At 38.7% G+C, this 26,106-nt stretch overlaps 1 protein-coding gene across 1 annotated transcript; it reads right to left on the reverse strand.

Annotated features, from left to right (window-relative positions):
- Positions 1–1,604: 1,604 nt before the first annotated feature.
- On the reverse strand, positions 1,605–25,847 carry LOC134799932 (coronin-1C-A). The gene is made up of 13 exons (XM_063772369.1): positions 25,719–25,847; positions 25,055–25,213; positions 24,267–24,464; positions 12,782–12,904; positions 12,086–12,229; positions 10,860–10,990; positions 10,203–10,310; positions 9,773–9,947; positions 9,481–9,544; positions 8,574–8,662; positions 7,994–8,134; positions 4,317–4,523; positions 1,605–3,107 (listed from the first exon to the last, which is right to left on the reverse strand). The coding sequence occupies exons 1-13, from the start codon at positions 25,743–25,745 to the stop codon at positions 2,913–2,915; spliced, it is 1,761 nt and encodes a 586-aa protein (XP_063628439.1). The 5' UTR covers positions 25,746–25,847; the 3' UTR covers positions 1,605–2,912.
- Positions 25,848–26,106: the final 259 nt, after the last annotated feature.

Here is a 26,106-nt window from a genome sequence, read left to right on the forward strand (position 1 = left end):
TGGCTTTTTTTGGTTTTTGTGTACGGCTGGGCCTTAGGAGGATATCACGGCGTAAAGCGTTATCTATTTCAGATCTCAAAATATTTTGGTATACTATGGGTAGAGTTGTACCGTGCTTGAGATTTCTCTCCCTTTTGTATGGGAAAAGTTCTCGCTCGAGAATATTTCTCATAGTAAGTCGAGAACGTTCTCGAGATCAGCACAACTTATAACTATGGGTGTTTTAATATTCCTTTCCTTAAAAGCGTTTTCGTTTTCCTTTAGTCTACGTTTCACTTATTTAATAATTGAGAATTCTTAGTCTATCAGAACCAATCCAGTACATATCAACTAGTAATATATATCATTGTTAAATCATAATACACCTTATGTTAACAAGAGCGGTTCAGTACTGTCAAAATCACAATAAAAATGACTGATTATAACTGTCAAACTAGTAAAAACGGCGGACGCCAGAAGAGTGTTATTAGAACAAACAGCAAACTTAGAATATCTATAAGAATAATAGTATTATAATAGAATAACAAATTAATAATACTCTTAGAAAATGTTTTTGTTCGAAGTAAACTTTTTTTTAAATATTTAAACTGTCAATCGAATGTCATTTTTCGTTTTCATTTTTGATTCAAATCGTTTGGCTCTTTGAGTGTTGCCGACATTTATGTATAGTTTAAATTTCTAAGAGTATTACAAACATACAGTAATAGTAATAATTAATAATGCATTGAGCCAGCAAATTAGAAGCGTAACGCCTTAGCAATAGGGTTTAGAATACAAGCACCGAGTTACTGGACTCTTAACACTAAATACCGACAAACGCGGGGTAGGATGACTGATAAATTAATGAAATATACAAAAAAAGTTACATCCAAAACATTTAGTCACTTAATAAAATAAGAAAAAACACATACATTATTTTACAATTAAATGTGGTCGAAAAAACAAAAAGTTTAGTATCTGTTTAACTTTACTACAACGCAGTTCAAATTCAAATAAGACCAGTGATTCCTTGCATAAATAAATTTACATAATAGCCACTAGCCGCCCAGAGTCCTATAAAAAGGTCTCCTGTTCCATTCTAATTTGAATCTTTGTTTTGACAAATCAAAATTGCATTTTTCTGGGCAAGTTTTGGCGTCTGGGCGGCTAGGGGATAGTATAATATATTGTAGGTGTTATCGGTAATTAATAACATATACATTTCAAATTATAAGTCACCATACCATACGTTACGACTAATCATAGTAAACGCAATTGCATACAAATCGAATAAATAAACTAATTATTTCAAATACTTTGACAATCTCTGATTTTGACGACATTGCAATATGAACCAACGTAAATTTTCTTATACTTATCAAAATAAGACAATTGTAACAAAGGTAATTTATAAGCTCATAAGTTTCTCAGACTTTTGTCCAAAATACAGTAACAAAAACATATAAGAACATATATATCATAAGATTCATAAGACTTCGTCAAGGCATAAGTTAAGCAAATACAGCCTTAAACCTAGTATTTAAAGTTCATAATGCAATGCCGACATTATTATAAAACTAAATACATGTGAATGATACTAAAATCTTGAAAAAAAAAATTAAAAATATCATAAGAACCTTAGATGGGAAACGTTTGAAAAGTTAAACTTTTGGGAAATAGAGATTTTTTAGAAGTGCCTTAGCGCCAAAAGTGGCGAATTGTAAAACCTACGGAACACTAAATGCAAAAAAATCATCACCAATTTGTTCTTTTTTTAATTTTTGTGACGTCATCAAAATGGCTACTTTGTATAGTGTAAAATAAGGCACATTATTGCGTATCACTCGCTAACCTTAATATTTACAATGTTATTAATAAATAAAATATACTCGATTCGGTTTAGTATACAAATAATTTTAAAAAGTTACACGGAACCGATAAAAACAGACTCTAAAGCGTTATTATTTGAGGGCAAAACAATATATCTATGACAGAAATTTGCTATGTTATTTATCAAAATAAATAATTACAAATGATGTGTAACATCTTTGTTGATTGATAATTAACAATGTAAAATCAACTTATCAAAGTAATGATACCGATATTGAATTGTAAAATTATTTAAATACCTAACCGAATTAAGTATCTCTATTGCATATTGGAAATTACATCACACACCTGTCGTCCATTGAGAAAATACATTATTTACTTAAATTTTACTGCACAAAAAAGTGTATGTAACATTTTTTGCACAGTGAATTTATCAGAGACTGTTTTTTTTTAAATAAAAAAATACAGAGATAATTATCAAACATATTTCATTACTATAAATATTTAAAAACGTTCATTTTAGCACAATAACATAGTGTTTTCTTCAGGACGACAGTCAGGTATGAGATATTTCCAACAACGCTTAGCATTGCTTTCAAACTAACACAAAAATACCGTCCTCGTATTTTGTTTAGCTATCGAAACAATGTCAAATATAATTTTAGTAAAATAAAAACGAACGTTACTTCAAAAAATCAGATATCAAACTTACTACCGAAATCCGCGAGATGTCACTAGCATTTGGTAATTATAAGAGAAAAAACGCGAAGCCTGTACCGGACAAGGCATCACTTTTTGCTCCAGGTTTAAATCGTCATAAAAATCTGAACGAGTTAGTCAAAACATTTATTATAAAATTACAAATAAAAGTCTCCAGTTAACTTAGCTCCCTGTTGTATAGCAATTAAATATGTTTAGCCAGCGACATCTTTTCTATAATTACCACCGCAATACCAATTGGCGACAGAGGTCGTAATCATAATGCTATCTTCTTTACCCTTGTTAAGATTAAGACAAGAGTGAAAGAAATGTCATTATCACCTCAGTCGCCAGTTGGTGTTGGTTTATAACAGACCTCGTTAGTCTCGGCCGCCATCCCGCGCTCACACCTCGTCGGGCGCCATGTTGTCGGTGTGGTTGGGCTGCGGGGAGGGCTGGGGGGAGGGCTGCGGGGAGAGGGGCGGCTTCACGGCGGCCTCCTTCACGGTGGCCTCGAGCGCTCTGATGCGGTTCTCTTGTTTCACTATCACGGATTTCAGTTTCCGGATCTCGTCCATTAGGTCGGATAGCTGTTTCTCCTGTGGAAACGAGGTAGATTTTTACACGTTTGAATAAAATAACTGTTTCTTGAAGAAAGTTACGGTTACGGTTAAAGACGTAGTTAATCATGCGGCGTGACTGGTGCCTGTAGTATTTGGTACCAATTTTTATTTACGATTCTACTTCTAAAACCTTTTTAGTTTTGTTCGCATTCACATGCGAAAGCGCAGTAGATTCGTTTATTGCTTGATTTTCTTTTCTTTGGATTAATGTCACGTCTAATGTCTTTACACTTTTTTTTATCTAAAATTCCATTTGTGAGAGGACATGGAATCTGTCCTTTTGTTATTTTCACTTTACAATTTCCACAAAAAAAATAAATACTTACAATGAGTCAAGACAGTCAACCGGCAGTCACAGCCAGCGGAGGCATCGCGCTGGCCGGCGTAACACATTGACTGTTGTCCTTTTCCTGCGCGGGCGTCGGTCTCGGTTCTTCTCTTTCGCACCCGCGAGCGCGTCAGCCTTACATGTTTCATACCCATCAAGTCATAATACTTACAATAACAGCAGTCACAGCCGGCGGCAGCGTCGCGCTGGCCGGAGTGACGCACTGACTGTCGTCCTTCTTCTGCGCGGGCGTCGGCGACCTGTCCTTGTCGCGCTCCTTCTCCTTCGCACCCGCGAGCGCGTCAGCCTTACGTGTTTCATACCCATCAAGCCATAATACTTACAATGACAGCAGTCACAGCCGGCGGAGGCGTCGCGGTGGCCGGAGTGACGCACTGACTGTCGTCCCTCTTCTGCGCAGGCGTCGGCGACCTGTCCTTATCTCGCCCTTCTCCTTCGCACCCGCGAGCGCGTCAGCCCTACGTGTTCATACCCATCAATCCACAATACTTACAATGACAGCAGTCACAGCCGGCGGAGGCGTCGCGCTGGCCGGAGTGACGCACTGACTGTCGTCCCTCTTCTGCGCGGGCGTCGGCGACCTGTCCTTGTCTCGCTCCTTCTCCTTCGCACCCGCGAGAGCGTCAGCCTTACATGTTTCATACCCATCAAGCCATAATACTTACAATGACAGCAGTCACAGCCGGCGGAGGCGTCGCGGTGGCCGGAGTGACGCACTGACTGTCGTCCCTCTTCTGCGCGGGCGTCGGCGACCTGTCCTTATCTCGCCCTTCTCCTCCGCACCCGCGAGCGCGTCAGCCTTACGTGTTTCATACCCATCAATCCACAATACTTACAATAACAGCAGTCACAGCCGGCGGAGGCGTCGCGCTGGCCGGAGTGACGCACTGACTGTCGTCCCTCTTCTGCGCGGGCGTCGGCGACCTGTCCTTGTCGCGCTCCTTCTCCTTCGCACCCGCGAGCGCGTTGGCCTTCTTGGTGACGTGGAGCTGCGTGGCGGCGCGGCCGGACACGTAGCCGCCCTGCACGACAAGCGCACGCTCCTGTAGTTGGTTAGGGGACTCCCTAGCGTTAGCATCTGTCTGGGTTCCGGTTTGTTGGCGGTGGGGGTAATCGTGTGTGTGAGGAATACTCGATTTTATTATAAAACTTGATGACCCGGTGAACTTCGTCTCACCTACCTATATCTAGAGTTAGACCAAGAAAAGTCTGCAGTGATTTTGAAAGCCCACGCAGTGCAAGTGTTATTTATACGTCAAATTTCATAGAAGATTGACGTTTAAAATAACACTGGCACTGCGTGGGCTATCAAAATCGCTGCAGACTTTTCTTGGTCTAACTCTATCTATTTTTTTTTTGCTTTTTCTTAAATTTATTTTCATAAGAACTTTCTCCTGACAATATCAAACACAACACAAAAAGAATCATCGGAATTGGTCCAGCCATTCACGCGTGATGCCGTGACCAAGGGAAATAGGGATTCATTTATATATATATTTGATTTTTAAAATATATGAATAGCAACATACTCTTAATTCCAGAATCCCTTAGTGATTCGGATAGGAGAACTAACTCCACACGACTTTGACGTGACAATTTTAAGATCTATGTCATAATTTCATAGAAATTTAATGTACCATCACGCTCCGCGATTCATGCTCCATTTAGGGTCCTAGCTAAATTGGCTGTTCAATACGTGCGCTTAGAATTTCCAATTTAGCAAGAACCCTAAATGACATAACAGTCCCGTGCGGTGACTGTAAGTGCCCTACTTTGAATTACAAAGTCTGTGCAGGGTTAACTTGGTCTGACTCTAGAAAATGGCCAAGACGATGAGGCTTTAATATGTATTGTATGTGTTTAGAAAATTGGCAGTACACCGGTTCGAATCCGGTCACAGACTCTGGAGGCCTTAGTTGGCTTTAAAAGCAATAAAAATACAGATGACGCTCCGGAAATAATAAATAATGACATCACGAATTTGTATAAGCTACTGAACATTTCTACAGAAAATAAAATTACCCCTAGGTATTTAAATAAGCATACTACATATACCACGTATTTTAAATAAAGTAAAAAACAAATCGGGAATATCTTAAAAAACCAAAGCTTCACAACACACTTTGCAGTATTTTTCCAAATATTTGTGTCGCGTCTCTCTCCTTAATACACTCAAAAGAAAGAGAGGCGGACCCATATTTGCGCAAAACATTAAAGTGAGTTGCTGGTCTAATGATCTCTCAATATAGTTGTTAGTTCAAACTTGTATATTATTATAAAATCCATAGTTATCACATAAACAGTAAACACACACACACGGGAAAATTAAAATGTTAGAGGAAGCCAACAGGTTGAAGCCAGACAAATGCTATTATAACAACAACTGTCTCTTTCTTCACGGTCATTGTATTGAACCAAAGAAAGAGATGGAATCAGTAATGCATTGTTACATAGAAGGTCGATAACTTGGGGTCTTATTCCGTATGAGTATCAGTGCAGATGCAGTTTTCCTTCGTATTTTCTCGGAAACGGTCGTATTGGTCGTGCTACGTCAGTCAACCTCAGTACTTTTGTACCGCGACTGACTGAAATAGCAAGACACGTTCGTACGTTTCCGTGAAAATAGGATGGAAAACAATTATGGTTTACATCTGTCGTTTGGTTGTATGACAGTTAAAATCAAATAGAACCATTTCTAACAACCTTTTCTAGGTAACAATGGAGTAAACAACTAAACACACGTTCGATTAGGTTTAAAAAAAGTCCTATAATCTTTTGAGAACTGGTCTTATTTGAACTAGTGACCCGCCCCGGCTTCGCACGGGTAAACCTTAACTAATTATACACCTAAACCTTCCTCAAGAATCACTCTATTGATAGGTGAAAACCGCATGATAATCCGTTCAGTAGTTTTTGAGTTTATCGCAAACATACATACATACAATCAGACACATGCGGCGGGGGACTTTGTTTTATAAGACGTATAGATAATCACATAATTGATGACAAAAAAAAATTACAGTAACAAATACCTGAAATACATACACAGTTTGTATCTCAATATCAATTCAGTGCCGAAATACGAGATTTCTGCTAGAATGTTAAATAATTTTGATTGTCAGTTGACGAAAAAAGTTAGTTTTTTTGTAATGCATTAAAATGTGTTAATTATTAATCTAAGTAAAATCAAATTCCTAGAACATATGTAACAAATGTACTATGAGTACTATTCCATAGGAAATGAATTGAATTTGATAATTGCCAATGAATGAAAAATCAGATAATTATCGAAGTAAAATCAAAAGCTGCAAATTTAGATGCTTATACTTAACTGACTTGTATTTTATAATTATCACATGTTTCATTTATGAATATTGTGATATTTGTGATAATTATCAAGGTAAAATCAAACGGGGAAAAGTGAAATTACTACTATGAGTACTATTCCTATTCCACTGAACGATTGTTAATTTTTGGCAAAAAGAAAACATTTGCCTTATTAAAATTTCATAAAGTTTACAAATTATAGTTTTGTTTTTAACTGTCTATATCAATAGTTATTTAAAAACACAGCTAAATGATATCATACATTAATTAACTGTATTAGAATACCCAAATACAAAACTTACCATCATTAAATTATGTTAGTTAAAAACCATGCCTACATAGACATACCTTTGGCGATGTTTTGTATTGTAATAATAACAATATTCTTAAAACTACAAAAAAATACATGTATTACACTCGTAGGTCCATAAGCCAATTAATTCCTTTAGGGAAAGGTAACAAGTAGGATTCATCTCTTTCTCTCGACTTCGAGACTTGTATCATGACGAGCTCTGGTTGGACCAACTTAGGCAGAAACGAAATCGCAGAGCTGCTGGACCACCCCAGGAGTCAAGACACGTCTGTGATCGTTGCGGCAAGAAATGCCGACCGGCCATTGGTCTATACAGTCATCGCAGTCGATGTAGGCTGTAGACTACCTCCTCAAAATACCTTCTTTAGTCGCTGCAACTATCATCTGCAAAGATGCTGTGGCCAATGATGATATTTAGGTAGTACCACCCCCACACAGGGTGGTTTCCTCACGAGTACCCTGAACGACATGGGTGTATACAGGGTGGGTTCCCTGGGTACCTTGAGCGACATAGTGTATGCAGGCTGGGTTCCCTACGGTATCCTGAGCGACATGGGGTATACAGGGTGGGTTCCCTACGGTATCCTGAGCGACATGGTATATACAGGGTGGGTTCCCTGGGTACCTTGAGCGACATAGTGTATGCAGGGTGGGTTCCCTACGGTATCCTGAGCGACATGGTATATACAGGGTGGGTTCCCTGGGTATCTTGAGCGACATAGTGTATACAGGTTGGGTTCCCTACGGTACCCTGAGCGACATGGTGTATACAGGATGGGTTCCCTTGGTAACTTGAGCGGCATAGTGTATGCAGGCTGGGTTCCCTACGGTATCCTGAGCGACATGGTGTATACAGGGTGGTTCCCTGGGTACCTTGAGCGACATGGTGCAGGGCTCCGCATCCTCGCCGCCGGCCCACTCGTCGGCCGTAAGAGAAGCCTCGTCGCTGAGCGTGTCGGGGTATAAGTCCTCTTGGAACAGCTCCGATTTGCGGGGCACCGTCATTGATACCACCTGGAATGAAAGGAAAAATCTTGTATAATGGATTAACCCTTAATTGCCGAAAACACGAATTAGCGTCACGAAACTATTTAATCGTAATGCGTCGGCAATGAATGTGTTAAATAGCCAACATCAGTACTTTCACTATTATTATTTGAAAGCAAGAGCAAGTACAAATGCTTGTGTTACCTTAAATATTTTAAGATAGAAAAAAAAACATACCTAAATAAAAAAATCTAACTCCTTCTTCTTCGAAACTGAGTCGCTTAACTTCAAACTCGGGTAAATCCAACTGTCAGATTTTGCGATTTTGGTATTAAGAAAAGGTAACAGGGAAGATATTTGCTGGGGGGTCGAATGGATTTACCCAAGTTTGAATTTACGCGACACACATATTCATTGAACAAGATTTAAAGAGCGAAAACAAAACGTTTAAAACTAATATCCTTACCTGACACAGACCAGAGTTGTTCAGCCTGTAGAATTTGGCAATTTCACACGTCGCGACATCGCAACCTCGCTTGGGCATCATGCCGATACCTAGAACAATCATATACATCATCAGTACTTAGTCCATCGCTTTCACCCAATCTAATTCAAGATTCCATCAACTCTCAATAGTCCTTACACCCTGGCGGGTGCTGCCTCAGAGTGGTGCCATGACACGGGCAATGGCAGCATCCGCTCGGTGTACCCCTTACATTTCATTTAAGTGTCAAAATGGACTCTACGTGTTGGGTTTGGTTCCGCGCACGCCTCCCAAAGGTCCGCGTCCGTGTTCCGTGATGAGAAAAACATCATATCACCGTGCACACTCATTTTTGATTCAATTTACGATCATTATACAGGATGAAAGCACCAGACCAGGCCACAGAACTTATAAATATTTTATCATTTTAAATAATTTAAGCCAAACTAATGCATTTGTTTGCAACATTTAATTTATATAACCAATATTCTTCCAAAATACTAGGCATAATAATAAAATTGATCCTCTATTTGCATTTTTTTAATATTATAAATAACAATGTAGTGTCCATTACTGGTACTTGCCAGTTTAAGGTGTCCAACACTGGTTCCGTTATTTTATTACATATATTTGTAGGACATATCAAAGTCTTATAAATTTATAATTGATTTGAACTTCAGCTGTCTAACATTTATACTTTTTTTTTACACGATAAACCAATTATATATGGTCATGCAAATATTGTCAGTAGAAAAAGGCGCGAAATTCAAATTTTGTATGAGACGAAATTCCTTCGCGCCTACATTTTTCAAATTTGCCGCCTTTTTCTACTGACAAGATCTGCTTGACCATCTATATTGATTAATAATAGAGTTTGTTAGTTACGAACCTCTTTGCGGGTCTGGCGTTTGGAAGGTGTTGATGTAGTGCACGAATGGCGGTTCCGGCGTTACCTGCAAAAATGCGAATTTAGTTTGTAAAATAAAGACTACATGTAAATTAAAATTACAAGCAGGTAAATTTTAATGGAAATGGTTGAATATGTATATATGTGAATGTGTGTCAATTTTCACGACTCCTTAACATAATAAATAAATCGTCAAAACACAAAACTTGTCTCTTCTGACTAATCTGACTACAAGATGGCGATCTAAGTCTAGTATAATGTAAGGTCGCCGTACCTCAAAGTACCGGATGACCGAGTCTCCCTTGCCGCAGAGGTAGATGAGGTTGGTGTCGGGGTCGTAGAGTGGGAACATGACACCGTTGCTGGTGTCAATCTCCACCGTCACGATGGGCTCGCCGAGCGCGTCCGGGGTGCGCAGCGAGTATTGCCGCTCTGACATGCGACTGAAACTATTAAAGAAAATAAAAGATGTACAGATGTAGTGCATAATTGTTTTCCATCGTATTTTCTCGAAAATGTTCGTATTTGTCATGCTACTTCAGTTAACCTTAGTACTTTTTGTGCAGATGTCTTATGGTGTTCTTCAATTCTTGCCATTGCCATGTCATTGGATTCTACAATAATTATTTACTAGTCCTCTACAAATTTCAATATTTTTGCTTCTTTTATCTAGATATTTTTTTTACAAAGATATGTAATGTTACCCGGTTGTAAAGACGAGTCCGTGTTTGAGGAAGATGGCGCGCGAGGCCTTGCTGCCCTCGTGCGCTATCGCCTCCGCCTCCACCTCGCCCTTGCGAGGGTCGATGATGCTGCAACAAACAATACAATACATTTTTCACCTCAGCAGCTCGAACAAGGGTACTTTGCTTCTTAAAAACAGTGAGCAAAATGCGATTTTGCTCACTGAGTTAGACAAAATGACATTCAAGTGACCTTTATAGTCAAATATCATTTCAACATGCGGGGTCTAATACAAGTTCGATATACTTGGGTTCTATTATCTCTGTCCCTCTAGGTATGTTCTCACTGCTTAGGGTGAAAAATTTTGTGTACTACACGAGATCAAAGTTTGATCTCTTGTTGTACAAATAACTATTACACCCCGCATTTTAGAGTAAGTATTGAGTATCTGTTCTGAGTTTGAATTTTTTGTAGCTTTGGACTTAAGTGGCCCGGCTATCTTACTATTGCGGGTAAAATAGTTGCACGCGTCCGCGTCAGTAAGCGTTGCTCATACTATTTTTCAATAGACGTCCACCCGCTCCGTGCAATCGCGCAACACGGAGGGGGCACTAAAAATTCAACAGGCTGCGTCAAAAGTTATCTTTATTTTACATAACATTAAAAAAATCTTATACCGTATTTTCTTGTCTCGGCAAGTGGTGAGCAGTTTGCTGCCGGTCCAGTTCCAACACGCAGAGTAGATGAGGTCGGGATGGCAATCCAGCGTGATCAGAACTTCGCCGGTACCCACGTTCCATATCGCGATCTGCAAAACATGCCGATAAGTCAGATAATACGTAATTAGGTAACTAAAGTTCGGATTAAACTATGATAGCTTAGAATAAATTTAAAAGTGGAAAAATTACTGTCTTGGGTGAGACTTGAACTCTCGACCCCTGGGTCGATACTCCAGTGCTCTGCCATCTGAGCAAATCACTGGAGAGATCTCAGATGGCAGAGCACTGGAGTATCGATCCAGGTGTCGAGAGTTCAAGTCTCACCCAAGACAGTAATTTTTCCACTTTTAAATTTATTCTAAGCTATAATAGCATCGTTCGCAGACGTTTCTGCTTTTTAAAAATTAAAATAAACTATTATACTCAATGACAAATTTAGAGGAATGCAAAAAAAGGTTTAATTACTGGATAAACCACCTGCACCTAAAGTAATTTCAAAATTATGAATGTAACTTTTTTTTTGCGTTTTCTAATTTTGTCCATGAGTGTAGAACTGTCAGCGCAAAGTCCCAGAGGGTCTACCGCGAACACCGAAGTTCGCAAATTGGGGGAATCTTTCTGTTTTATTCCAAATAATCCGTAATTAGAGTGACAGAGAAAGATTCCCGCAATCTGCGAACTTGGGTGTTCGCGGTAGGCCCTCAGGTCTAGCAGAAGACTTTTTAAGACGCCCATATACACGTGCTTTGTCGGAATTCGGAGCGTGTGTTCGATGCAGTTGAGCAAATTCTGAACCTCCATGGCTTCATATTTTGACTAGAATCAGACTTAATTGACAAAAAAAAAATCTACATAATTATCGACCCTGCTCACCAATTTTTAATAGATTCAGGCAGCCGGCAGGCAAAAATACTAACGAATGTATGCCCTGAAAGGGAGACCTTCGCTCTCCCTTGGTCAATTATTTTGAAAATATCAAAAAGTTTCTGCTTGTCATATTCAGCGGGGTAACGCGACACTATGATACCCATGTTTTCCTTCCACCAAGACTTAGGTCATACAAGTGGAAGTCCCTTTCTAACAAAAGCTGTCAAAAAGGGACTTCCACTTGTATTACAAGTTACAAGCTTTTGATAAACAGGGCACAGATCTACAAAGTCAGCTGTTATTCGACAATATTATACCTGATTGTCAGAGCCAGCAGTTAGCAGAACGTTCTGCGCTGTCGGGTGCCACAGAACGAGACCGACTCGCCTCTGGTGAAGCACCAAATCTACCACTGGCTCCGTCAGCGTCCGCGATAGGCCGCCATCGGGAATTTGCCACACCTGAAAACATGAATTAACAACTGTACAAAATGACATTACCATTTAATCAAATCAAATCAAAATCAATTATCATTTATTATCAGGCAACTAAGGCCCATAGATATACCTTACAAACTAACATACATACAATAGTAAAATCTTACAAGCTAAAAATTATTTCGGCGACACGGCGTTTTCAGTTGTGTCGCATGTTCCGCAATGTGTAAATGTAAGCAATCAGCATACGCATCTTATCCACATACCTACGTGCAAAACTCGAAAAAATTATAATTTGACATTGCAAATGATGTGATGAGAAATTTAATTTAACGATGATTAAACTAAGCCTTTCTGTCCAGCAGTGGATCTGCTGAGTTGGGATATGCCCACCACTCGGTCTGCTAAGTGCCCACTACTGGAAGACTGGAACTGTTAGGTTTACCTTGACGACGCAGTCTTCAGAGCCACTGGCGATGACATTGTCGTTGTGGGGGCACCAGGTGTGTCCAATACTGGGCCTTTATGTGCAACATTGGGTCTGTTATGCCCACTACTGGGTTTTGTTAAGTTTACCTTGACGACGCAGTCTTCAGAGCCACTGGCGATGACATTGTCGTTGTGGGGGCACCAGGCGATGTCCAATACTGGGCCTTTGTGACCTCCAACCAGTGGGTGGTCTGCTGGGATACGGCCGACCTGAAACAAGTTGATAAACACTTTTATATCACTCTAAATTTAAAAAAAAAGTATTTAGTTCTACGCTAGGACTTAAAAATGATGTTATAGTAACAAAAAAATAATTCCTTAATTGGCTACAGTTTTATTCATTTTTATAACATAATATATTTTGTACCTAATTAAAATGAAATCTAATTTTATTTAGATATAGATATTTTAGTTTTAATCATGTTATTTAATGTATTCATGTTTGTTAAAAGGTATAAATCTATGTCAATAAGAAAATCTCAATTTTCTTATTTAGAAAAGAAAATAAACATATAGATAAAGAGAAAAAAAAATGTTTTATTAATGATTGTGTTATTAAAATCATTACAACAAGTTTGACGTTTAAAATAACACTTGCACTGCGTGTGCTTTTATCAAAATCGTTGCAGACTTTTCTTGGTCTAACTCTATTTCGCTGGAAACCAGAATAAATGTGCTGGGTTTAGCGTTGGGGTCTAAAAAAGGAGCATCTGAGTGTCCCTTAAAGCACGTGTGGGTAAACAAGCAAGTCAAGTGCTAGACCGGCGCGCGCAGATAATTAGCGGCCCGCTAATGAACTTTCGCTGTTTAGCCGAGAAAGTAATTAAAGTGGGATCCTGTTTCTCAGATCTGATGTTTTGAATGATTTTATCTTGATCTTTTTGAGGCCCACGGATAACTGGCGATATATTTTTGTTTGTGTGTTTAGTTTTTTACCCCTTTCTAGCCCAAAGCGCCGTAAAATAGAAATAATTGACTGAGCAAGCACGAAGCGTGAGCGAAACGTCTACGTTGGGTAAAAATGTTTTCGCCTGCCCGGCTCCATCAGATCGCAGTTCTCAACCACTTCTCGTTTTTTATAAGCATCAGGTTCAGCGATGATGTTTGTACACGTCCACATTCGAAGAGACGTATAACAAAATGCATTTAAAATTGCAAGTTTTCATACACACAATTTCTCCTCTGTCCTGGCGATTTTCGCAAAAACTATGGCTAACAGGCAGCTGACCAGACAATAACCAACTAAAACGAGCATGGAGACGTCAGGAAAATTATCAGAATTTATATACCTTTACTAGTTTTTTGACTACAGAGACGTATTACATTCGAAGATTCTAAGTGTACCTAGATGCAGACCATTCGTTGGTAATCACATCTCTCCAATGTGTCCTAGGTTTTAATAACGAGATGTTTTAGGAGACCTAGTTTTGCGCAGGAAATGAAGCAGCGAATTTAAGACATGCCGAGTCATTTAGGTCTTTGTGATATTAGCAGGAACGAGTATAGAAAGTTGGCAGCCGCGTTTTGGGGTCAAACCCAGAATAAGCACAGGTACACTAAATACAAGGATATTTTTAAACTACGCAAAATATTCACAAGTGGTAGCATTGGTAGCCGAGCGGTGAGGCGCGCGGCTTTCAACCGGACGTTTAGGTTCAAATCGAACCCTGTACAGTTCACAAACATCTGGCCTAGTGGATAGTGACCCTGCCGATGAAGGCGATGGTCCTGGGTTCGAATCCCGTTATGGGCATTTATTTGCGTGATGAACATAGATATTTGTTCCTGAATCATGGGTGTTTCATATGTAGGTATATATGTAAGTATGTATTTATCTATATACTCATGGGTTCCGTACCCAAAGGGTAAAAGGTCTTAGTAATCTAAGACTCCGCTGTCCGTCTGTCTGTCCGTCCGTCCGTCTGTCTGTCACCAGGCTAGCTGTATCTCATTAACCGTGATAGCTAGGCAGTTGAAATTTTCACAGATGATGTATTTCTGTTGCCGCTATAACAACAAATACTAAAAACAGAATATAATAAATATTTAAGTGGGGCTCCCATACAACTAACGTGATTTTTTGCCGTTTTTTGCGTAATGGTACGGAACCCTTCGTGCGCGAGTCCGACTCGCACTTGGCCGGTTTTTTTTATTTGATCGTTTACTAGTGAATACACCGCTAGGAGACCCTTACGTTATCCTATCATATTAAGCCACAAATAGTCGTGTTGTGAAACAGCGCCCACGCGCGCAGAGAAATGTTATGGAAACCTCAGCGCGCGAGTCCGACTCATACTTTAACGTTTACTAGTGTATATGTCGCAGTCGGATCGTATAATCCGCCGTATTACATTACGGCTAGCCGTTTTCAAAAACAGGGGCGTTTTGAAATGCGGCGGTTTAACGATTAGCCGGATTGAATGCGGCTGAATGAGAATCCGCCGGAATATATTCGGAGCCATACGTTGTTCAACACGGCTAGCCGTAATGTAATACAGCGAGTCATTAGCCGCCGCTTTGACAGTTTTTAGTTCCCATTTTTAACACCCGTGGCGCTGCCTGACAAACGCTGGGGTGTCCATCAAATCTGGAGTTCGTCGGACTGTTTCTTTTCAAAAAACATTTCTTTCGCAACTTAACTAGACGGAGCCCCGCTTCGCGGGGCTCCTATTTCTGAGCGGTTTGCCCTTCGGGCATCTAAAGCTACCTAACGAACCTAACCTACCTACCTATTGATTTAGTGAGACGTCCGTGAAAACATTACACTTTGGGGAAAAAAGCGTAGGTAGGTAAGTAGGTTAGGTTCGTTAGGTAGCTTCAGATGCCCGAAGGGCAAACCGCCCAGAAATAGGAGCCCCGCAAGCGGGGCTCCGTCTATTTAAGTTGTGAAGGAAATGTTTTGGAAAAGAAACACATGTAGTGCGGTGGGACCATGGTAAAAATAAATTAAATTGCAAACATTGTCAAACTCCGGTTACGTAGGCGACCGAAAGAACTGGTCACTCTACAATCTAAAATAGTAGTACGATGCGGCTAAACGTTGGCCGCCTTATTGAAGAACGTATCGCAATGACAATCCGGCTAATCGTCGAACCGCCGCATTTCAAAACGCCCCTGTTTTTGATAACGGCTAGCCGTAATGTAATACGGCGGATTATACGATCTGACTACGACATATACGCCGTTTGGGGACCCTTACGTTATCATATCATAAGCCACAAATAGTCGTGTTGTGAAACAGCACCCACGCGCGCAGAGAAATGTTATGGAAACCTCAGCGCGCGAGTCCGACTCATACTTTAACGTTTACTAATGTATACGCCGTTTGGGGACCCTTACGTTATCATATCATAAGCCACAAATAGTCGTGTTGTGAAACAGCGCCCACGCGCGCCGAGAAAAGCGGGAAACTGCGCGCTGCACGGTTTCGCGTTACATTCCGATTACACGAGTACACACTTCAAATGCAAAAAATATTTCAAAAATCGGTCGAGTGCGCCCTAGAGCTGTTCCCCACTGATGTCCAGTTTTTGCGGGTACGGTTTTTTGCAGGATCCAGTTTTCTGTAGTGCAATGCAGGATCCCGCAAACAGAATCCTCTTGTGAAAGTTACTATATTAGCACCTATACTACTAAAACGGGATCCTGCAAAAAACCGTACCCGCAAAAAACTGGACGTCAGTGGGAAACAGCTCTCTAGGGTTTCGTGTAAGTATAGTTTCACACATTTGTACAGGGTTTTTTTTTCTTAAAACTGACTCGCGTTTGACCGGATTTCATCTTTTCTTGTTACGAATCAAAAGACAATTTTTATAAAGACACGTTCCATGAAAGTTTCTATACTGTCTATTTATTACGGTCATTATGGATCATAATTTATGGTCCACTATTATTTAGACCTTAGCAATAGTAGGTATAAGAAGTAAAAAAAAACTGTTTCATACCTCTTGGGTTGATCAGATTTATGTTTTCTATGGATCAGCCAATTTTTTTCGCGATTAGGTGGTATAATATAGTGTGATTACCCATGGATTACCTATATTATAATTTCGCAGAGAATGACTTAAGGTTGAAATAACAAATAAAAATAAAATGGTATTTTCTAATCCATCCAGAGTGCTTAGCCAAGGTGCCAATCGTAATCGTACGGAGCGCCCCCGAAAACCCCCATATAGCAAATTTCATCGAAATCGTTAGAGCCATTTCCGAGATCCCCGAAATATAATAAATAAATAAACGTATAAATAAACAAGAGTTGCTCGTTTAAAGGTATTAGATAGATATCAGAAAGAAATGCTTACATTTGACTCATTCAGCACTCACGCCGGCACATGCTTGCATTATTACTATGTTATATTTTTAAGACAATGATATGCCATATGCCATTGTCATTCAGCCAAGCTACTAATCGATTGGGCATTCTGCATAATAAATATAATGATTCATGCTCGAACGTCGTAGTAGACGAATTTTTATCGACAATGTTTTGAGTTTGTTTGTCTTATAAGATTAATCTTAACAACTGAAATAAATGTCATATATATATGAAAGAAAAAGTGACCAAGGCCCAAGGCAGAGCCCAAGTCTGGAATCGAACCGGCGTCCTCTGCGGCAGATATGTAGATGCTTAAAACCGCTCGGCCGCCTGATGGGTCACAGCGGCATGGGTCGAATTTTTCCCTCACATGTGCAATTTCTTAAGGGCTTATGAAGCCGTCTTAAGATTCATCTTAGGTATATTTTTTAACCGACTTCAATTTCATAGAAGGAGGAGGTTCTGTATTCGGTTGAGGCTATTTTGTTTTCTGTACTTTTCTGTACTTTGGTTTAATCTTTTGGACGCCAATGACCGATATATTCGCACCGCAGGTTCAACGCCACTGACTGATTAATCGGTCACAGACCACAGAGCAACATAGACCTACGTGCATATGCATAAAGTTCAATTTCAGTTTTGACACTTCGGTGACGTGGCGTCCGGGTGACTGCTTTTGTGTTTGACACGGCGTCGAAAAGGTTAACGCCTGTGGAAACTGTACAGTGCAAAAATATGGGTGCATATAACTTACTCAAAAATATGTCTCATAGTTCTTAATTCGCTGACATATAAGAGCTATTTTTTTTGTTAGGTTTAGTTTTAGTTAATTTATTTTACGAGTATAAGGTACTTGTATTAAGTTTGTTGTATAATAGGGTATTATACTGTATTTAAAATAAATTATTTTACGCCATGCATGAAATAAAGCACCAGATAATTATTAGAAAAACACAGATCGGAATTATTTTTGAACACCAGTTCTATTTAATAAATCGGATAGAAGTATAAAAAGTAGGTGTGTTGACCGTGACGTCACGATGTAATGTTTCATATAAATTCCATATTAGCAAATCGTTTTGACAGTTCTAAAAAAGTAACTGATTTGACTAGTAGGAAAATACCCTATTGTGTTTAAACATTGTGTTGTATGTTGTGGTACATATTTTTGAGTATGATTTGTGCTCCCATATTTTAACACTTGCCTGTACATATTTAAAAAAACCCGACAAGTGCGAGTCGGACTCGCCCACCGAGGGTTCCGTACTTTTTAGTACTTATAACACTTTAAACTCTCGCGTTTTGTACACATATTTAATTACACAAACGGGTCTACCGCGATATAATTTCATTGTTTTTACCTTTAATTCCGACGTTTCAGCTGAGTTGCACCAGCTGTGGTCACGGAAAGACTGACGTCCCAACAAATGTCAACGGAGATATTAATAAAACACCACTAAACTACCCGAAATTAGTTTATAAAAATGTTCGGGGTAGACAAAAAAAATTCGGGTAGTTTAGTGGTGTTTTATTAATATCTCCGTTGACATTTGTTGGGACGTCAGTCTTTCCGTGACCACAGCTGGTGCAACTCAGCTGAAACGTCGGAATTAAAGGTAAAAACAATGAAATTATATCGCGGTAGACCCGTTTTTAGTACTTGTTGTTATAGCGGCAACAGAAATACATAATTTGTGAAAATTTCAACTGTAGCTATCACGGTTATGAGATACAGCCTGGTGACAGACAGACAGACGGACAGTGGAGTCTTATTAGAGTCCCGTTTTTATCCTTTGGGTACGGAACCCTAATAAATGCCTCCTAAACAAAATACTGTCTAGAATGAAAGCTTACATCAGAATTACCATTCTTGTATCACTCTTGTCTTATCGGGTTAAGTGTAAAAACCCGGAACCATAACGTCGTACGCACTATCACTATTATCTAATGTTCCAAATAGTCCATATACTAGTTTATCTTACGAGCAAACATATATGACATCAACAAATACTGTCTTCGTATGACCAACTGATATTATTAGACTATGATCACGAGAATATCGTATATTTATAGATCATAATGCACGCTTAGGCCCACTTGCACCGTTCCACTAACCCGGGGTTAACCGGTTAATCCTGGAGTTACCATTGTCCCCAGTACAATTTGACACTAAGTTAACAGCTTAACCGCTTAACCTCGGGTTATTGGGGTGGTGCAAGTGGCCCTAAGTAATATAACTCGATAAAATATATCGTAAATACGCGATAAAAGTGATTGCAATGATTTTATATTGCCTAGAAACCAATGTACAGTCACCCGCAATAATATGTTACTCTTCGAAGGCCGCAAAAATATGTGACACGCTCTTATGGCTCTACAAATAAGATCGGGTCAGATATTTTTGCGGCCTTCGTTGTGTAACATATTATTGCAGGTGACTGTATCATACGGTTTTGTGCCAATCGCAGTGGCGAGTGCGGGACCTACAACGGGTAGAAATATACAAAAACCGAACAAGTGCGAGTCGGACTCGCCCACCGAGGGTTCCGTACTTTTTAGTATTTGTTGTTATAGCGGCAACGGAAATACATCATCTGTGAAAATTTCAACTGCCTAGCTATCACGGTTCATGAGATACAGCCTGGTGACAGACGGACGGACGGACGGACGGACAGCGGAGTCTTAGTAATAGGGTCCCGTTTTTACCCTTTGGGTACGGAACCCTAAAAATGAAGTTATACTGTATACATCAAATCATAATTCTGTCATGTCATAATATACAATTATAATACATATTATATTATTGTTTAAGTGTAGGTATAGTTGGTCAAGCAGATCTTGTCAGTAGAAAAAGGCGGCAAATTTGAAAAATGTAGGCGCGAAGGGATATCGTCTCTTAGAAAATTTTAATTTCGCGCCTTTTTCTACTGACAAGATTTGCTTGACCGTCTATAAGTAATATAATGTTACAACCGAGCGGTCATCATCAATGAACGATAAAATAAGAGTTCGAATGTGTATTTGCGTCTCACATTTTGCTTAATGAGAGAGTGAGACGCAATGCACATTGGACAAAGAAATTGGACAGGTGGAATACCACCCAGCGGAGAGGGCCTACCGCGAACACTGAAGTTCGCAAATTGCGGGCATCTTTCTCTTCTATATCACCAGTGGGGAGACACTCCTCACTTCGGTCAAACTCGGCTCCGTTCGGCTCAGCATTGCTCCGAGCAATTATTAGGGTTGGCACCACTTGAATTTTGACAACCCTAAATAGCCGGAAGGGATAGTGCCATACATTAGAAAGGCATAGCGTGATTCGTCCCTGAATCGCTGTCAAACTTCGGCTTTGTAGGAAGTGTCCTTTCTGTACGGTAGTACTATTATTTATTCTGTGATATCACTCTAATTACGCATTAAATAAAAATACATATTGGCACAGGCTAGGCAGTGTTGGGTAGTATAGGTAGATTTGTTATGATATAGGAGGCAAACGAGCAGACGAATCGCCTGACGGTAAGCAAATACCGTCGCCCGCGGACACCCGCAATACCAGAGGGGTTGCAAGTGCGTTACCAGCCTTTATGATGTTTTTGGTACGGATATTACGTATTACGACTTTGACAATACAAGTAGGTATGGGTTGCTACTAGTATTAGCACAGAATACATAATAGTACAGTCACCTGCAATAATATGTTACACAACGAAGGCCGCAAAAATATCTGACACGATCTTATTTGTAGAGCCATAAGAACGTGTCACATATTTTTGCGGCATTCAAAGAGTAACATATTATTGCAGGTGACTGTACTACCGTACAGAAAGGACACTTCCTACAAAGCCGAAGTTTGACAGCGATTCAGGGTCGAATCATGATATCCCTTTCTAATGTATGGCACTATCCCTTTCGGCTATTTAGGGTTGTCAAAATTCAAGTAATTATCTTATCTGTGGTCGTGCACGCAAAGGACGTCAAGTGGTGCCAACCCTAATAATTGCTCGGAGCAATGTTGAGCCGAACGGAGCCGAGTTTACCCGAAGTCAGGAGTGTCTCCCCACTGGTATGTATTAGGTACGTAGGTAAACATCGTACTACGCAGGTATGTACATAATACGAGTCAGAAATAGACCAAGGCGAGCGCTACCTTAAATGCTTTATATATCCTGTCCAGAAATACGACTTGACGAAATATAAGGGCAGTGTCAAAGGGCCTACGTACGTATATTACGCTTTATTTATTCTTAGAAACAAACAACTCAACATTCATATAGGAAAGTGCGAAGATTATTATTGGGTATATACTTATGCGGTTTTCATTATTAATATCGAGAGACCGAGCTTTGCTCGGAAAACATATAAAAACTACAACTAGATTGATTTATCGCCCCGAAAACCCCCATATAGCAAATATCATCGAAATCGTTAGAGCCGTTTCCGAGATCCCCGAAATATGTATATAAATAAACAAGAATTGCTCCTTTAAAGGTATCAGATGTAGCCGATGTAGGGGCAGGGGCAAAACAACATCAAGAAGCAAACACACAAAGTCTGTTATTGTCAGTTAAACAAAAACTAAAGCTACTTAAAAACAACACTATCTGTGATTCATTTTACTGTATATCCCATAGACACTATCGAAAGCACAAGTGTAATGTAATGACACAAACAGTGTGTATTACGACACCCCATTGTCAGCCATAATGGTTGCACAATGTTATCACTTTCCCAGTATTGTGCTTTTCTTGTACGGGAATGCATGCCACTATCTAGGTTTAAATCTAGTTAAGCTATGTTTTTCTATCCTATGCTATGTACAGATCGGTGGCGGATTTCCATTAAGGCCCAGTAGGGCGCCGTGGTGGAATGTCATCCCAGTAGATCCCAGTGCGCCCTCACGAACGGCATAGAGGGTGAAACGCCGGAGTGGGTTTAGTGGGTAGGGCCAAATTCTCCCCCTCTCTTGTGTGTGAGAGGGGAAAGGAGCGGCGAGTCCCACACACCGTGCATAAACGCATTCCCACTCCGTCAAAAAAAATTAAAAATCCCAGGCCTAGAGTGGCAAGATTGTAGGGGTGGCAGTCTATAGATGGGTGCTGAGAAAGGGGCGCCCCAGGGTGGCCAACACTGCAAATCTACCACTGAGTTGGTTGCAGAGACTCTACTCTGACAATCGAGATTTCTTTATCTGCTTATCTATTGCTATAAGCCAAACTCAATTGGAAAGTCCACGGGTATTTCCGGACCAATGATTAATAAATACTTAAATATGTAGATAACATTCATAACTCAGTAACAAATATGTGTGATAAACATACAAACAAATGCCCTAACCAGGATTCCAACCCGGAACCTCCTGATTCATAGGGTAGGGTCAATACATAAACATGTCCCAGGTTCCAAATAATCCTCCCTCAGTATTTTGGATTTTACAAGCTTTTTTTTAACTTATAAAGATAGAGATATTGGCAAAATATTATCTAGTTATGATCCCTTCACACAATAAAGAGCTTAAAAAAAATATGTCAAAATCTTACTATTTTTAACACTAAAGACTAGAAAATGATTCTGATTCTAAAATGCAATGATTCTAAAATAGAAATGTTAATATTTTAATTTATGTTAAAACAAATAACTAGTTTTTCAAGTTGAATACATATTTCACTCTTTACAAGCTTTTATTTATAAATAGCTTTATTGAGAGCCATTAGGTGGCCAACACATACCTCTCATTACAAAGAAAAACTTGTTGGGCTATTTTCACTTTATAAAATAAGTGCCTCAATCTAATGTCCAATGCTTATCTCATAGTTTCAATTTTATATTTAAAATAGATACTTATTGATATTTACCTGTTTCTTAAACCAATACAACTTTACCTTACAATCAACACAACCTTTATATTAGAGATGAGCCGAATATTCAGTAATTATTCAATATTTGGCAAATTTTTCAATGTTCGTATTTGGCCGAATAGTGCGGTTCGAACTGCCGAATATTTACCGAATAAACACATTTTTTGAAGGGCGTCCGCTAGTTAGCGCGGATGCACTTCGCGATCAGGTTTGAGATGTTTCTGTTTATTTTCATAAACATTCCCGGTCGTTCAGGAGGAAAAGGATCAAAACAAGTTAATAAGTGCAGACCGCGGACCTGAATGAACTTGTTTTCAGTGTTTTAGCCCAACCGAATATTCGGTTCGGTATGAGCTGAACCGAATATTCGTATTCGGCAAAGTCCATATTCGGCCCATGTCTACTTTATATGTCAAAATAGTTTTGATAGCTCGTAAGATATAGTTCTTATCAATATAGAATGCTCAGCGTGGCATTCACCTTCACTGATTACATATTAATGAGCCAAATAAACAGTAGTCACCGTTTCAAGATAACAACTTAGTTTGTCGCACCAAAATATACCTTATAATGTTCAACAGTGGTATCTATGGTGATAGCTGTGCGATCAAATGTTAAGGTTCAAATTTGATTAACAAGTAGGGCTGTTGCCTTTCTGGTGACACAAACCCTAAGTAAGTTGACTTGAGGTCCTTTAAGAATTATATTTTAACGACCACTTTTTATAACAATGTCTGAAATTTGTTATTTGGATAAAAGAATAGGATAAAACAAAAGGGCATTTAGTAATTTGTCACAATTAAGAACTTAGTAGTTATTATTAAATAACTACATAGGGTGATTGCGCTAGTTTTCGTCTGGCTTTAGTTTTCGTCCACTTGACGAAATTTGAATATAAACCTTCATTTCTGCACAAATTTGGACTTATTGCAATATCTAAACAATTTATCTATCTACATAAAAATTATATTTCTCAAGTTAGCAAATTATAAATGAAATGTATTATTTGCTAATCCGTCAAGTGGACGGAAACTGACACTGTATGATAAACTGACGCAATTACCCTATTTGAAAAAGTTTTAAATAATCCTTGCCTCCAGCTGAGAATGATGTAAGTGAGCATTTGTACTGTAATATAGGAGTAATAGGAGGATAGATTCAGTACAGTTTTCAGGTGTTTCATTTGTTTATAAATCATTCCACAGTATAGACTACGATATTAACTAATTTTGGACTGTGAAGTGATTTATTTATTCTCATTTATATCCGTAATAAATGTATATAGCGTCTTAACACCATGTACTGCCCACAACATTAGATTTATTGCTAGATGCTTCACAGATTACTATGTTATTTATAGATTTAAAAATACAGTGAGTGATAAATGAAAGTGTGGACTCACCTTGTTGTGGGGCAGCACGATGAAGGCGCCACCTCCCGCGGACTCGACGATGATGGCAAGGAACTTGGGGTTCACGGCGCAGAACGTCGAGTCCCAAGAACTCTTCGACACCCTAATATTATCGTAACACTGCTCACGCTTGAGGGCTTGCCCGTACACATGGCGAAATTTAGAACTACGCACCACTCTAAACGACATCTGGAAAAGAAACACAGTCCGACTACAGCCAACGAATTTGTTTAAGTAATTTCATCTGTAACATAACCTATACGTATGACCTATATTTTGACACTGTGAACTTGTTAATATATCCAACTCACTTTTATTTGTATATATCTATTATAGTATTTACACTAGAAAATGCAATGAAATCATTTGAAATTAACTCAATATTTAACAGAAAATAAAATTGAGAGCTACTAAGGATCGAAGGGAGGACGGTTGGGAGAACGAGCGAACTCCATATTTGGTAATGCCTACTGCCACAACATTTACTAACTTTATTTTTGCTTTTCTAATATGTTACCAATCTTGAAGGAGGGTTTTTATGGTCTAGTGACTAGTTTGAAATATACTAATTAAATTTATTTAATATTTTCGACCATATTAGAATAGAAAATCAAGTTTCCTTTTGGGTAAACTTTTCTTTATTTATGAACGCGCCTACTGAATGTCAAATTCAACAAATTAGTGGATGCGTTCTTAACTAAACTTTGAAGATAAAATCTTTGATCGAATTAAAAATCGAATCAACTCGATATATATTTAAAAAAATAGTGACAGCTTACTTTAGGCACAATTCTCATAGGTGCACTTTTTCGAACTAGATTTTTTTCAGCCTCAGGTGTTTGCGCGTGATAACTTCGACATCGTTCTCTCCCTAATCTCTTTGCAACCGGTGCACGAGAGATATTTGGGCTCGTAAAGCTATTGTGCCTTCGCACTTCCTGAAAATAGTTTAAAAATAAACAAATGTTAAAAATAGTATATTTAGAACTATAGTTCGTTTTTTTTAGCATTAGAAATAAGGTAAACAATCTTGATGTGTCTTTTAATTGAAAAACACATTTTAAAAATAAGTTACGGCAAATATGTAACGATTATGAATCTAATATGATCATTTATATTCTTCTGCTTTCATAAGTAATAGTTACTGATTTTTAAAAAGCGTTTTTCAACTAAAATACATGTCAAGATCACTTACCTTCTTTCAAGTTCTTTCTAATGCTAAAAAAAAACGAACTATATGTGTTTATTAATTTCACTATAAATAAGTAAGACTTAAAAATATATATATATTGTTTTATAATTATAATTATAGCGGTGCATTATTAAACAGGCATTTGAAGAAAATAAAGTACCTACCTAATTATAGTCGGTACTTTGAAGGTAATAAATTACATTTTGGGTTAACGTTCGTTTTAAGAAAGCAAGGAACAATCCAATACTCACCCCATCTACTTCCATGTTCATGTTCATTTTAAAAGCTTTAACTTCTCTTACAGTTAATTATATATGAGCTCAATCCAAATTTAAACACTAAGGATTATAGAAAAGGAATGATATAGCAAAAAATCTTTTATGATCAATCACAGTTACATAAGAATCATAATAAAATAAAACTGTGGGTAGATAGCAAAAATTGACTGAAGTCATTTAAACTGTGTTCAAAACCAGTTTTTTTTTATTTAACGTATAATAAAAACGTAGTCCCACAAATTACAAGATATAATAGTTTTACACTTATATTTAACAATCGAATCTTATTACATTAATTAATCGATTGAATGCTACTACTACATTCACTCATGAACGCATCCTTTATTTTGCAGATCGCACT

This window comes from Cydia splendana, chromosome 19 (assembly GCF_910591565.1).
Source record: "Cydia splendana chromosome 19, ilCydSple1.2, whole genome shotgun sequence".
NCBI lineage: Eukaryota > Metazoa > Arthropoda > Insecta > Lepidoptera > Tortricidae > Cydia > Cydia splendana.